The 13279-nt window shown below is 43.6% G+C and overlaps 2 protein-coding genes across 9 annotated transcripts in view; one reads left to right on the forward strand and one right to left on the reverse strand.

Moving 5' to 3' along the window:
• The window catches only part of SLC10A1 (solute carrier family 10 (sodium/bile acid cotransporter), member 1), an 18130-nt gene extending 13848 nt beyond the window's left edge, over window positions 1-4282 (forward strand). Inside the window, exons 3-5 of the mRNA XM_011949669.1 lie at window positions 313-491; window positions 1145-1341; window positions 3583-4282. Of these exons, the coding sequence (XP_011805059.1) occupies window positions 313-491; window positions 1145-1341; window positions 3583-3689 (483 nt within the window). The 3' untranslated portion in view covers window positions 3690-4282. The remainder of the gene's footprint in view (window positions 1-312; window positions 492-1144; window positions 1342-3582) is intronic.
• Window positions 4283-7841: 3559 nt separating this feature from the next.
• Window positions 7842-13059, reverse strand: SRSF5 (serine/arginine-rich splicing factor 5). 8 transcript variants are annotated; one of them, XM_011949666.1, is made up of 8 exons: window positions 12893-13059; window positions 11865-12009; window positions 11489-11559; window positions 10962-11060; window positions 10608-10677; window positions 9309-9382; window positions 8740-8850; window positions 7842-8650 (listed from the first exon to the last, which is right to left on the reverse strand). In XM_011949666.1, the coding sequence occupies exons 2-8, from the start codon at window positions 11988-11990 to the stop codon at window positions 8386-8388; spliced, it is 816 nt and encodes a 271-aa protein (XP_011805056.1). In that variant the 5' UTR covers window positions 11991-12009; window positions 12893-13059; the 3' UTR covers window positions 7842-8385. The 8 variants fall into 8 exon arrangements, with proteins under 8 accessions (XP_011805056.1, XP_011805053.1, XP_011805054.1 ...); XM_011949663.1 differs by having other exon boundaries at window positions 7842-8653; XM_011949664.1 differs by having other exon boundaries at window positions 12889-13058.
• Between the last annotated feature and the right edge of the window lie 220 nt (window positions 13060-13279).

Consider the following 13279-nt stretch of genomic DNA (forward strand, 5'->3'; position numbering starts at 1 on the left):
AAAAAAAAAAAAGATGGGCTCGGTGCAGTGGCTCACACCTCTAATCCCAGCACTTTGGGAGGCCAAAGCAGGAGGACCACCAGAGCCCGGGAGTTTAATACGAGCCTGGGCAACATAGTGAGACCATGTCTCTAATATTAATAATTTAAAAAAAGAAATCCAAAAAGAAAATAAAGATCTTTCATATTCCCTTTCACTTCGTGTTTTATTGCAATGTTTCCCACCTCCAATTTCTACCTGTGCTTCCCTCCTCTCTGTTCCTTTCTATCCCCAACTCTTCTAATTGCCTTTTCTTCTTGTCTTCATTTCCAGGGAGGGACGATCATCATTCTCTTGTGCAGTGTGGCCGTCACAGTTCTCTCTGCCATCAATGTGGGCAAGAGCATCATGTTTGCCATGACACCACTCTTGATTGCCACCTCCTCCCTGATGCCTTTTATTGGCTTTCTGCTGGGTTATGTTCTCTCTGCTCTCTTCTGCCTCAATGGACGGTAGGTATTATTTTTTTTTAAGAAAGGGTCTGTTTCCCAGGCTGGAGGGCAGTAGCACATTCTCAGTTCACTGTAGCCTCAACCTCCTGGACTTCAGTGATCCTCCTGCCTCAGTCCCCCAAGTAACTGGGACTACAGGAACAAGCCACCATGCCCAGCTGATTTATCTTTTCTAGCAATGGGGTTTTACCATGTTGCCCAGGCTAGTTTTGAACTAATGAGCTCAAGTAATCCGACTGCCTCAGCCTTCCAAAGTGCTAGGATTACAGGCGTGAGCCACCACACGCCTGGAGATAGTATTATTTTAGGTCCCACTGTCCCATGGGCTTCATTCTTGTCCTAGTCTTTCAGGAAAAGAATAACAAGCTAGGAACCTGACATCTGGGCAAGGCATTTTCCTGGCAATATGTTCAGATGCACTAACTGGACAAGAGACTTAACTGGACAAGAGACTTGAAAAAAATTGAGGAAAGATATTGAATGGATTAAAAAGCCAGACGCCAAAGGTATCCAAACACCAATAGCAACAGCAAAGTACCCCTGTCCAGGGTCTAGATTCCATCTGCTGACAAACTCCTTGGTAGTGGCACTGGGACAAAGTTGCTCCCTCCAGTTCCTTCTAAGTGTATGTGGAGTTTTCTTCACCGACACAGGTGCCGACGCACTGTCAGCATGGAGACCGGATGCCAAAATGTCCAACTCTGTTCCACCATCCTCAATGTGGCCTTTCCCCCTGAAGTCATTGGACCACTTTTCTTCTTTCCTCTCCTCTACATGATTTTCCAGCTTGGAGAAGGGCTTTTCCTCATTGCCATTTTTCGGTGCTATGAGAAATTCAAGACTCCCAAGGGTGAGTACTGAATGATGCCTACTTCAAGTTCTGCTCCAGTATTGGACCTGAGCCTGCCAACAAGCAAGTTTCTAGCAGGGACTGTTTGGATAGGGCTTTAGCTTTTATCAAACCACTAAGAACCAGGTAGCCCCAAGAAGCATCCGAGAAGCTTTAAAGATCCAAGGCTACTTCCATCAACTGCACTCCATTTCTTCCTTCTAGCTGGGAGAATGCAATTGTGGATGCAGTTTACCTCATAAAACTGAAGGAATTTGGGCTGCTTTGTCTCAGTAGGGAGACATCACAGGACAGAACTGCCTTGGACAACTGAGATTATTAGTTGTGTGAAAGACCTCTACTCACAAGAGTTGGGGAAGTTTCCATTTCTCAGGACTAGGTTCTCATTTCCTGGAACCAGATCAGAGCCACAGTACCACTGGCACCCCCATATGAGGAAAAACATACAGCCTAATATAACCCAGAATAAAGAAAAAGATTTCTCAACTCCAGTTACACAGTAAAGGACACTTAAGCACAAGATTGTTAAAACAGTGACTACCTCCATAATAAACTTGATTAATTAATATGATTTATACTTTACTCTGATCACTATGGAGTTAACATAGCAGCTGTTCTCTAAAATGCTCAGAGCACTACCTTTCAAAATAAAATTGAACCTCAAGACAGACCAGAGACCAGAGTGTCTTCCTCAAAGTGTACTTTAACAATTAAAAAAAAAAAGGACATTAAAACATCCAAACCTACTTTATAACACATTTCATTATAACTCTAAACATTAGTATATTCTTCCTAAGTACTTTCTAAATCCTTCAACTGTCCCTTCAAATCCATGAATTGAAGTCCCCTTCAAAACCTTGTCTAGAACCTAGGGACTGTGATTTACACCCTAGGAGAAATACACAACTTTCCCTGTTGGATTTTGTTACATTATACTAGCAAATGCCGATTCTCTTTCCCTTTGCAATTAGCTAAGATGTAATTAGGTTGCCAAGGCCGGGCGCGGTGGCTCAAGCCTGTAATCCCAGCACTTTGGGAGGCCGAGACGGGTGGATCATGAGGTCAGGAGATCAAGACCATCCTGGGTAACACGGTGAAACCCCGTCTCTACTAAAAATACAAAAATACAAAAAACTAGCCGGGCGAGATGGCGGGCGCCTGTAGTCCCAGCTACTCCAGAGGCTGAGGCAGGAGAATGGCATAAACCCGGGAGGCGGAGCTTGCAGTGAGCTGAGATCCGGCCACTGCACTCCAGCCTGGGCGACAGAGCAAGACTCCGTCTCAAAAAAAAAAAAAAAAAAATTAGGTTGCCAAGCAGCCAACAGGAAACAAGTACAGGCTGACCATACTCTAGAACCATTTTTGAAGCTTTGGTTCAAAGCTACAGTGGAGTTGTGAGAATCTAGTCTGATGCTTACCTGAGAGGAACGCAAGAGATTTGCTGCCCTCTTACAAAAAGTGCACAGAAGTTTCTAGACCAACCAAGTTCCCAGATTTGAGGTTTTAGTGCCACAAAGGCCTGGAGTGACCGCAAAGGACAATACTCTATGGATCTTTAGCTCTCAAGACTTATAAAGTACTTTCCTCACAATGTATCTCAAACGACCCCAGTGGAAACATTAAATCAAAGCAACTTATTTCTTTGGACCTAATGGCCCCAAGGAGCTATTCTCAGGGGAAAGAATCTGTCAAGTTTTTATACTTTTGATTCCTGCACCTTTCTATACAGATGGAAGCACTCTGTATAGAGAACTCTCCCATCTGTATAGAAAGGTGCAGGAATCAAAGCTATCTTCAAATTTGCATCACCACCTACACGATGGGCATGAAAAGAGGCAGAACAATTGGGTGTTGGGGGGAAGAACTGGAAACTCTCTTGGTTAGACTTTCTCAGAAAGATTTCCTCCCTGCCTCCTCATTCCCTGAATGCGACACAGTCCTTTCATACATAAACTCATCTCCCCTGTTGTTTTACTGTATGTACAGAGAAGTTAGAGGTGAAGTGATGATGAAGACTCAACAGTCTAATTCATTAAGACTTCTACTACTAGTACTACCATTAGGGAGATTGAGGGGAAAGTGAGTTTAAAGAGTAAACCATGGGCCAGATAACAGAGATGGAAAATATATACATAGCACACCCTAGGGCTAAGTTGGTATTCTTGTACTTTCCAGATTAAACAAGCTTCATTGTTCACTCCTCTTGTTCTCTCTCTACACCTATGACCCTTAACTTTACAGATAAAACAAAAATGATCTACACAGCTGCCACAACTGAAGAAACAATTCCAGGAGCTCTGGGAAATGGCACCTACAAAGGGGAGGACTGCTCCCCTTGCACAGCCTAGCCCTTCCCCTGGTGGCCTGGATTCTGGTCCCAAAGCAATTCTGAAAGCCAGTCTGGTCAACTACAGAGGGCAGCAAAAACACCAGTCTTGTCTGAGTCTCTCTCCAGCATTTCCAGTACATCTATCAGAATCATCAAGCCTTGGCTGGGAACACAGACAGGGTGTCTGCCCAAGAAGCCTCACCCATCCCCAACTTAGAATTTGCTACTTATTTCAAAGACTTGTTCAGTGACTGGAAACTCTATGAAACCAGAAACTAAATCTGCCTCCTGCCAGGATCTCTAAAGCAGTGCCTGATAAGCATCTTAAGTCACTCAATTCCTGAACTAATCAATATATATGTTTAACCCATTACTCAAATACCCAAATCCCATTCCAAGTTTTGTGACCCAAAAGATAAATAAATGCTCAAGAATGCTGCAGAATTAGACTTCAGAAGTTCTAATCTAAAAAATTCAGATCCCATTCCTTCCCTTTTGACATGATTGGGATGATGCTCTCGAAAAGTCAAATTTTACATCAAGTATGCAAAAGTGAACACAGTAAGATGCAATTAGGAAAAACAAACTCAAAAATAGCTAATGAAATGAAAAAACTGGGCAAATGCATCACATTAGTAGAGAAAAACTTTTGACAAGGAAAAACCAGGAACACAGTAACACAATGTTACCTAAGAATCTCTTTTTTAAGTTCAGTAGATATCTGGTTTTAACACAAAGCACCCCCAAAACTGGGTACAGCAAACTAAATGAGTGGTTTCCCAATTCAAAGAAAAATGTTCAAATACCTAGAATTCACAAATTTCAAATTATCTCTAATAAAATTTAAACATTTTGCATATCATATGCAAATAAAAATCAAGTAAATGATTAACAACAAATATTAACACTTACAAAAAGTCAATCATGCTTAATTACTTGGGATTTTTATCATTTTGTATGGTCTGGTACAAATGAAACCAAGACAATATAGTTTTCGGCTATCAGTTTGGCAAATGTGCAGGACTAACAAATACTCCCAACACCAAAATGAGAATCACAGATTTGGGTCACTAACATCCTCTTAAAAAAGCAGATTTTTGAAAACGTTATCATTTTTACTAATTATATCCATATATACCTAACTGTTCACATTGTTTTCTCTATTATCTAACCAACATCATCTGCTAGGAGACTTGGTTACATACAAGTTATATAAGAACACATTTGTTTAGCTTTTGAAGAAGATAGGGTTGGCCTCAAACTGCCCTTAGAAAGGAATAAACGTGGCCGGATGCAGTAGTTCACACCTGTAATCCCAGCATTTTGGGAGGCTGAGGCAGGCAGATCATGAGGTCGAGATGGAGACCATCCTGGACAACATGGTGAAACCCCACTTCTACCAAAAACACAAAAATTAGCCAAGCATGGTGACACACGCCTGTAGTCCCACCTACTCAGAAGGCTGAGGCAGAAGAATCGCTTGAACCCGAGACAGAGGTTGCAGTGAGCCAACATAGAGCGACTGCGCTCTATCCAGCCTAGCGACAGAGCAAGACCCCGTCTCAAAAAAAAAAAAGTAAGTAAGGAATAAAGATGAAATACAAACATAGAAAACAAAGGTTAAACCATGCCCTACAAAGGCAGGTCCTAAACCTTTCCTTAGGATTACATCCACTCTCCTCATGGTATCTCAAGCCTGGTTTTTTGAGAGTCCCTTTTTGAGACATAATCGATCTCCCTGCCATTTTTTCAAAAGAAGGAATATTGTATTCCCTAACACAAGATTAAAAGTAGCTTAAGTCTTGGCTGGGCACAGTAGCTCACTCCTGTAATCCCAACACTTGGGAGACCAAGGCAGGCAGATAGATCATTTGAAGTCAGGAGTTCGAGACCAGCTTGGCCAACATGGTCAAACCTCGCCTCTACTAAAAATACAAAAATCAGCCAGATGTGGTGGTGGGCGCCTGTAATTCCAGTTACTGGGAGGCTGAGACATGAGAATCACTTGAGACTGGGAAGTGCAGGTTGCAGTGAGTCAAGACGACACCACTGCACTCTAGCCTGGGTGACCAAGTAAGACTCTGTCTCAAAAAAAAAAAAAAATTTAAAAAATAAGACTGACAGAGTGGCTCACGCCTGTAAACCTAGCACTTTGGGATGCTGAGATGGGTTTATCATTTGAGGTCAGTTCGAGACCAGCCCGGCCAACAGGGTAAAACCCCGTCTCTACTAAAAATACAAAAAAAAAAAAAAAAAAAAAGCTGGGCATGGGGGTGAGTGCCTGTAATCCCAGCTACCCAGGAGGCTGAGGCAAGAGAATCGCTTGAACCCAGGAGGCAGAGGCTGCAGTGAGCCAAGACCACCCAAACTGGGCAACAGAGCAAGACTCCATCTCAAAAAAAAAAAAAAAAAGTTTGATTATCTAGAGGTAGACGGGAAAAACATCAACATACCACACTGCCCTGAGAAGCATGTTTTAAAAGCCCAAGGGGGAAAAGTTGCTTTTGATAGCAACTTCAGGCTAACCAAGTACTGCCTTCAGAGACACTAAGAAAATCTAGAATTCACCGTTTATTAAAATAAACCTGGTTCCCTCAACTAATTCAACAGGTATATACCAACTCCTAAACTCAGCCTCTTATTTGGATATCAAAAACCTTTCAATTCTCCCAAATGGAGATGCCCACTTCCCAATCCCCACGCTTTCAGGAAGCTAAAAGTTACATTTTTCTAGTGCTTCTAATTTTGCCGTCTTCCAAATCCCTGGAAGGCTAGAGGCAAAAATCTTTATGTCAACAGTGAGTGTGGTGTGGGGGTCTTGGAATCAGACTTCCTGCATTTTAATACCAATCCATCCCCGTTCTTTGAATAATTCCTGAATTCCCACCAGTAAAACGGTATTAGATTCAGTCAACACAGAGATACGGCACTTAAAACAGTGCCTGGCTATTACCATCAGAAGCTACATAGATGTTATTCACCGTTTCCCAGTATTTATGTAGTCTAGCCCCCACAGAACTAAGAATATATCTAAGTGTCTTGAGACTCCTGTATCGATACAGCTCCTTTTCTACACATGTAAGGCAGGGCTTGAAAGCTCAAATATAGAAGTCTAAGATTAATGTGGATATAGGACCTTAGGCATTTTACACTATTGTTTTCCCTTAAACATGTACTATCCCATACGTATCTCAAGACAAAAAGTACCATGTCAAAGTCCCTTAAGCATTCATGTTACCTGACCACCAAATCTGCATCACAACTGGACACAGCAGTTCACACCTATAATCCCAACACTCTGGGAGGCCAAGTTAGAAGAATCACTTGAGTCCAGTTCAAGACCAGCAAGAGCAACATAGCAAGACCCTGTCTCTAGAAATACTAGCCAAACGCAGTGGTGCACACCTGTAGCCCTTACTCAAGATACAAAGGCAGGACTATTGCCTGAGCCCAGGAGGTCAAGGATGTAGTGACCAGTGATCACACCCCTACCTTTCTGCCTAGACAACAGAACAAGCTCCTGCCTCAAAAAAACAAAAACAAGGCTGGGCACAGTGGATCATGGCTGTAATTCCAGCACTTTGAGAGGCCAGGCAGGTGGATCACCTGAGATAAGTAGTTCAAAACCAGCCTGGCCAACAGGGTGAAACCCGCGTCTCTACTACCACCACCAAATTAGCTGGGCATTGTGGCACATGTCTGTCATCGCTGCTACCTGGGAGCCTGAAGCAGGAGAATCACTTGAACCTGGGAGGCAGAGGTTGCAGTGAGCTGAGAGCGCGCCATTGCACTCCAGCCTGGGCAGCAAGAGCAAAATTCCATCTCAAAAACAAAAAAACCTGTCATAACCTTTAAGGTAGTCAAGAAACACTGTTTCCCACATATCCTCCTCTTGACTCTTCAGTAACCTGATGCCAATAAAGTCAGGAGGTAAAGGAAAAACATGGGGGGTTTGGGGGGGCCACGGACACAAAGAAAACTCAATTGTGATTTTAGCATTCGCTTACATCTTTATCTTTTCAATAGCCTGGAGACATCAAAAACGCTATTTTTAAAAAGAGACCATAACGACTCCAGGATTCTGGACGTGTTCGGTGTTTTAAATGTACTGTATGATGATAAGGATGAGAAGTAAACAGCATAGGACTTCTTCAGACAAACCAACAAAAGGAGTTTTATAGCATTTTATTATCAATAACAAACAGCTGCTTTAATGTGTCTGTCCCGCAGCTGTTAAGAGTGAAGGACACCCTTGACCCTAACAAGGAAAACAAATTAAGCCTCTATGTACAAGCAAATTTAGAGCTCTTTTAAGTGTCCAAAGCTATTAATTAGTTTAATTGAGACATTAAACTAATTCTGAATCAACATATTTTAATAACCAGGAACTAAAATGTTCAAATTTTTTTCTAGTACAAAAAAATTAAATTTGCTTTAGTTATAAAAGAGCTCTGTCAATATACACAAACTATATACTTCAGACATTCACAAAAATGTGAGCAGAAGGCTTATCAAAAGACATTTAATACAATTAGTTTTCAACAACCCCTTGGTGGTCCACATCTACAAAGATATCCAGCCCAACCCAACCCCCCTTCCAAATCCCACCCCCACAGAAAAGCACATACTTACCAGAATTTTTAGCAAGTATGGTTTGGGAATTTTTGTGGTTTTTGTTTTTTAAAAAAAGGCCCCCAGGGCAAGTTATTTACAGTTTAATTGCCACTGTCAACTGATCTGGACCTTGATCGGGACCGGGACCTCTGACGATCCACAGATGCTGGAGACTTAGATCTACTTGAAGAACCACGTTTCTGGCTCTTCTCAGGCACGGGAGACCTACTAACAGAACGGGACTTGCTCCGGCTCCGGCTCCTGCTCCTGCTTCTTGACCGGCTGTAAGATTTGCGACTACGGGAACGGGATCGGCTACGAGACCTAGAGGAACTTCTGGTCCGGGATCGAGACCTGCTTCTTGACCTACTATGAAAAATGAGAAGAAATCAGCCTAGGTAAGACTCTACAACAAACCCATTAAATACAACTTTTGACTTAAAAATTAGAAATACCTGTGCCTTTTGCTGCCTTCAATTAATTTTATTTTTCTCCCATTTATTTCCTTTCCAGAAAGTTTTTCAATAGCATTCTTTAAGTCACCATAAGAGGCAAACTCAACCACCCTAAAATGGAAAAAAGCCACTTTTAAAGTATACATATCTTGTAGTCGCACACATTGCACATAGCAGTCTAGGTTAACTCGTTTCTATGTTCATTTTTGCTATTGCTACTGAGTCTCATTTCTGGATAACGCAGTATCAAAAGAGCAAAGTTTTGGCACTGTTATACTTTGAGCCAATTAATTGTTGGGGAGGGTTCCCTACGCATTGTGGGATGCTTAGTGGGATGCCTAGCCCTTAGCGACTAGATGCCAACAGCATCCTACCTCAACCAGTTATGACAACCAAACAAGTCTCCAGACACTGCCAAAGGTGTAGGGGGGGAGGGGAGGCGGCAAAATTGTCCCTGGAGAAATCTCTACATTATATTAAAACATATTCAAATTTTAAGTCCTCAACACTAAGTTCACAGTAAAATTTTCAGGGTATTTTTAAAGACTTTCACAATTTCCAGTACATACCCTTCATTTAATTTAGGTCGGTGTGCATCCGCAAACGTTACTTCCCCAGCTTGTCTCATGAAATCTTTGAGATCCTTAACACAAGATAATTGTGTTAAGCAAAGAAGAGGAAAGGGGACACACAAACAATCACATGATATAAAAAAAACAAGACTACTGAAAGAGAAGATGTTAGATAAAGTACAAACATGGCATTTACCACACTTGTATTCTATCAGAATTCAAAAATTATCTATGTCAGGGCACGGAATAAGGAAATAGCATATTGCTTTTAAGCAAAATGCTAAAGGAAATTCAGATTTTAACATTAAGGTAGTATTAGTCTATGCTGAGCTCAGTACAAAAGAAAAAAAAACAAACAAAAAAACAAAAAAGGAAACAGTACATATTTTTAAAGTAAAGACTAAAGTAGAGAAGTTGTATTTAAAAAAAAAAAAAAAAAACAGAACATTTACAAGACACCAGTTATTTTGTGCCCCATATGTCATTAAAAAAGTTTACTTTACCTTTATTATTATTTCCCTAGGCTAGTCAAGCAGCAAACCATTAATCGGTCGGAGAAACCTTCATGACATATGCCCGACTGGCTCTTCGCCACCCACTTGAAGGACACTACCCAATCGATGGAAGCCTTTAATCGCACAGCCCTCCCTATTAGCAGACTATTGGCGGATGCAGACATGTTCTACTCGAGCAGTTACCAAGGACCACTTTACTGCGATCAGGATTCCAACGACCACCTAATTTCGTATCTTTCAACTCTTTTCGACCGGACCTCTTATTCGGAAGCGTTACAGGAAGACAGGTCTCAACTTAGGGATCAGATCACGTTATCAACGCTCTGGGATCGCTGCAACCTGGCACTTCAAGGAAGTGCACCGATAACGTCTAGACCGGCAAACACAGATCTAGAGGTGGCCAACTGATCACTGTAGGAGCTGACTGGCAAAGTCAACCAGGCCCAACCAAGAGTGACCAAGACAACGATTAGGATAACCCACAGGCACTCCTCGTCATAAGGCCAACGACACAGACAGGCTGGCAAATAAAGGGTTTAATATTTGGTTAAAAATTGATTTTAAAAAACAAGAAAAATATCCTCAAAACATTTACATTTGATCACTAATATTAAAGTTCAAAATATCCCCCAAATTACATTTAATTAAATGTTTAAAATTACAATTCCATTAAATCCATTAATTTAAGATAAAACTACTTTTAATAAAATAAAACATTAGCTACCCATTAACTTTTTCTAAAAACCACATTAAAATAACTCAAAACTGTATTTCAACAAACCTGCCAGCTGACTCTTGAGGATAAATTCTCAACTATAAGCCGATTTTCTGTTCTTACAGGTGGAGCATTTCTGAGGAAGAAAATTCGTATTCACAATGGAAGAAATGCAATGACAGCACTTGCGTTCAACTGTAGGCAAGTTCAAGCCATCAGATATGACAAGCCATCCTAATGACTTCCGTCAACAGATTCTGTGTTCTACGACTCATATAGTTTCATCAAGAACAATGGGCTAACGTGGGAACAGAAAAACATTATATGGCAGGACCCCGAATCATCACTGCTTATGTCTCCTGAACCTTAAATGCTACCCCTACAATAATAGTTCAATGCAGCCGTCCCCCCTTCACATACCGTCTATCATTTCGAGGTCTGCGACTACTAAAACGGTCAGAGTATCGTCCTCTACCTCTTCCACCTCGTGACCGAGCCCTAGCATGTTCAATAGTAACCCTACAAAAGAGGAAGAAAAGTCTCCGTTACACACTTAAGTTATATAGATCTACTTAGAAAAATTGGCCGGGCGCGGTGGCTCAAGCCTGTAATCCCAGCACTTTGGGAGGCCGAGACGGGTGGATCACGAGGTCAGGAGATCGAGACCATCCTGAGCTACACGGTGAAACCCCGTCTCTACTAAAAAAAATACAAAAAACTAGCCGGGCGAGATGGCGGGCGCCTGTAGTCCCAGCTACTCAGGAGGCTGAGGCAGGAGAATGGCGTAAACCCGGGAAGCGGAGCTTGCAGTGAGCCGAGATCGCGCCACTGCACTCCAGCCTGGGCGACAGAGCTAGACTCCGTCTCCAAAAAAAAAAGAGAAAAATATGCCAGCAGACCCAGTCTGCTCTATGTCCCAAGGCTAACTAGTTATACAGGAGTCTCACCTTTCACTACAGAGTTCTTTTCCATCAAGCTCATACACAGCATCATCTGCATCCCTTGGATCCTCAAATTCCTAAAATGTAAGTATAAACATGGGCTTTAGAATAGTATTCTACAACATAAGCATTGAAATCAAGAGACAGAATAGGAAAAGAAGTATCTTAACAACACTGCCACATACTGCTAATCAAGGAGCCACTAGGAGTGGGTTCCAGTGAGCCGGCAAGTTAAAGTTGTTTTCAGCCTCAATAAAACTCACACACAAGGCTGGGTAACATTTTCTGAACGCAAATATTCTACCTGGACTCAAGATCGAAAACAACTGCTTATCAAAACTCTACCTACTTGCAGATAATTCACCCAGTTCTAAATACTTACCACAAAACCAAAGCCTCTTTTCAGATCAATATCTCTTATCCGTCCATATCCCTTGAAGAATCTTTCCACGTCCTTCTCCCTGGCCGCTGGATTTAGTCTCCCGATGAATACTCGACAGCCACTCATGATGTCCGGCTAGTACTTCCTATTAGAAAGTAATTCAATCGAGATAACAGCAATGACTGTCACAGAGAAACGCCTGATCAAAGAATCAAAAACATAAACAGCATAAAATGTTTACCCAGTGATGTTATGAACGGGATTTCCAAGAGTGCCTCTAATGAAGCCTGGTTAACTTGCAGACAAAATTAAAAACCAGCTCCCTCCCAACACGGTCGGTTACTGGGCCCAGACCGCAGCAACCGCAACGCCCACTGCCACCTCTCCAACTGCGCAGCCGCACACTCTTCACGGCCCTCCGGCCCCCTCCCATCTGCCGCAGTTAGGAAAGGCCGAGAAGTGCGGGCGGAGCCGCCCCCGCCCTCCGCAAAGCCAGCCCAACGGCTGCCTCGCGGGCGCGTCACAGCGTGTGGAAGCCGGATTCTCGCGACGCCACGACCGCGCCTGCGCCAACAGGGGCGGGCGCTCTGCGGCCACAAAATGGCGGCGGTGAAATCAGCAGCAGCAGAGTCGCGCGTGCCAAATTCCCTTTTCCCTCTTCCTCCCAACTCCACTGTTCTTGGGGTCACTGCGGCCGCCCTCCAAAAGGCCCAGCCGCATCGCCAGCAAAGTCAGGGAGATCCCGGCCCACTACTCTACGGGTCCGGGAGATGAAGACGTTATGACCGGCAGGGAGGGGCGCACAACCGCTGTGTAAAAACGACCCTAACAGTGACCGCCCTTCCACCTCAGTACCCCTCAAACAGTATGCCAAAAGGGAGACGTGCCCCAGCGCCCACCTCGAATCAACTGCGCTCATTAGACGCCGTCCTCCGCAAAGAGAGCAGCCCCAGCCGCTCACGAATTGAGCGGCCATGAAGAAGCCTCGATCCGAGAAGGCTTGCCCTCAAAGTGAGCCACTCACCTACCGGACGGGGTCTTTAGCGGCTGAGACCCAGACAGGTCCGTAGTCTGCAACGGAGTCGTCGGCCTCCACGCAGACCAGGACTTAACTCGTCTACGCCTCTCCACAACTGACGCACTTAGCAGCTCTGGCGCTCCACAAAATGGAGGCCGCGTCTCTGCGTCACTTCCGGGGACGCCCCTGGGCCTTGGGTCCACCCTGTTGGACCCAGGGAAGACGGAACTTTTGGGAGGGCCGGAAATTTCGGGGAACGTGGGCCTCCTTACCTTGACACTGCGAGTGACCGACCCTCCGCCCGCGGTGGGTGGGGCCGGGGGCGGGAACTCGCTTGGGCACTGCCGGCAGGTGCCGGAGTCTGGAGGGACATCGGTTGAAGTTGTTCGCCCCTTCT

The sequence above is a fragment of the Colobus angolensis genome, unplaced genomic scaffold (genome assembly GCF_000951035.1).
Source record: "Colobus angolensis palliatus isolate OR3802 unplaced genomic scaffold, Cang.pa_1.0 Scaffold3, whole genome shotgun sequence".
NCBI classification, from domain to species: domain Eukaryota; kingdom Metazoa; phylum Chordata; class Mammalia; order Primates; family Cercopithecidae; genus Colobus; species Colobus angolensis.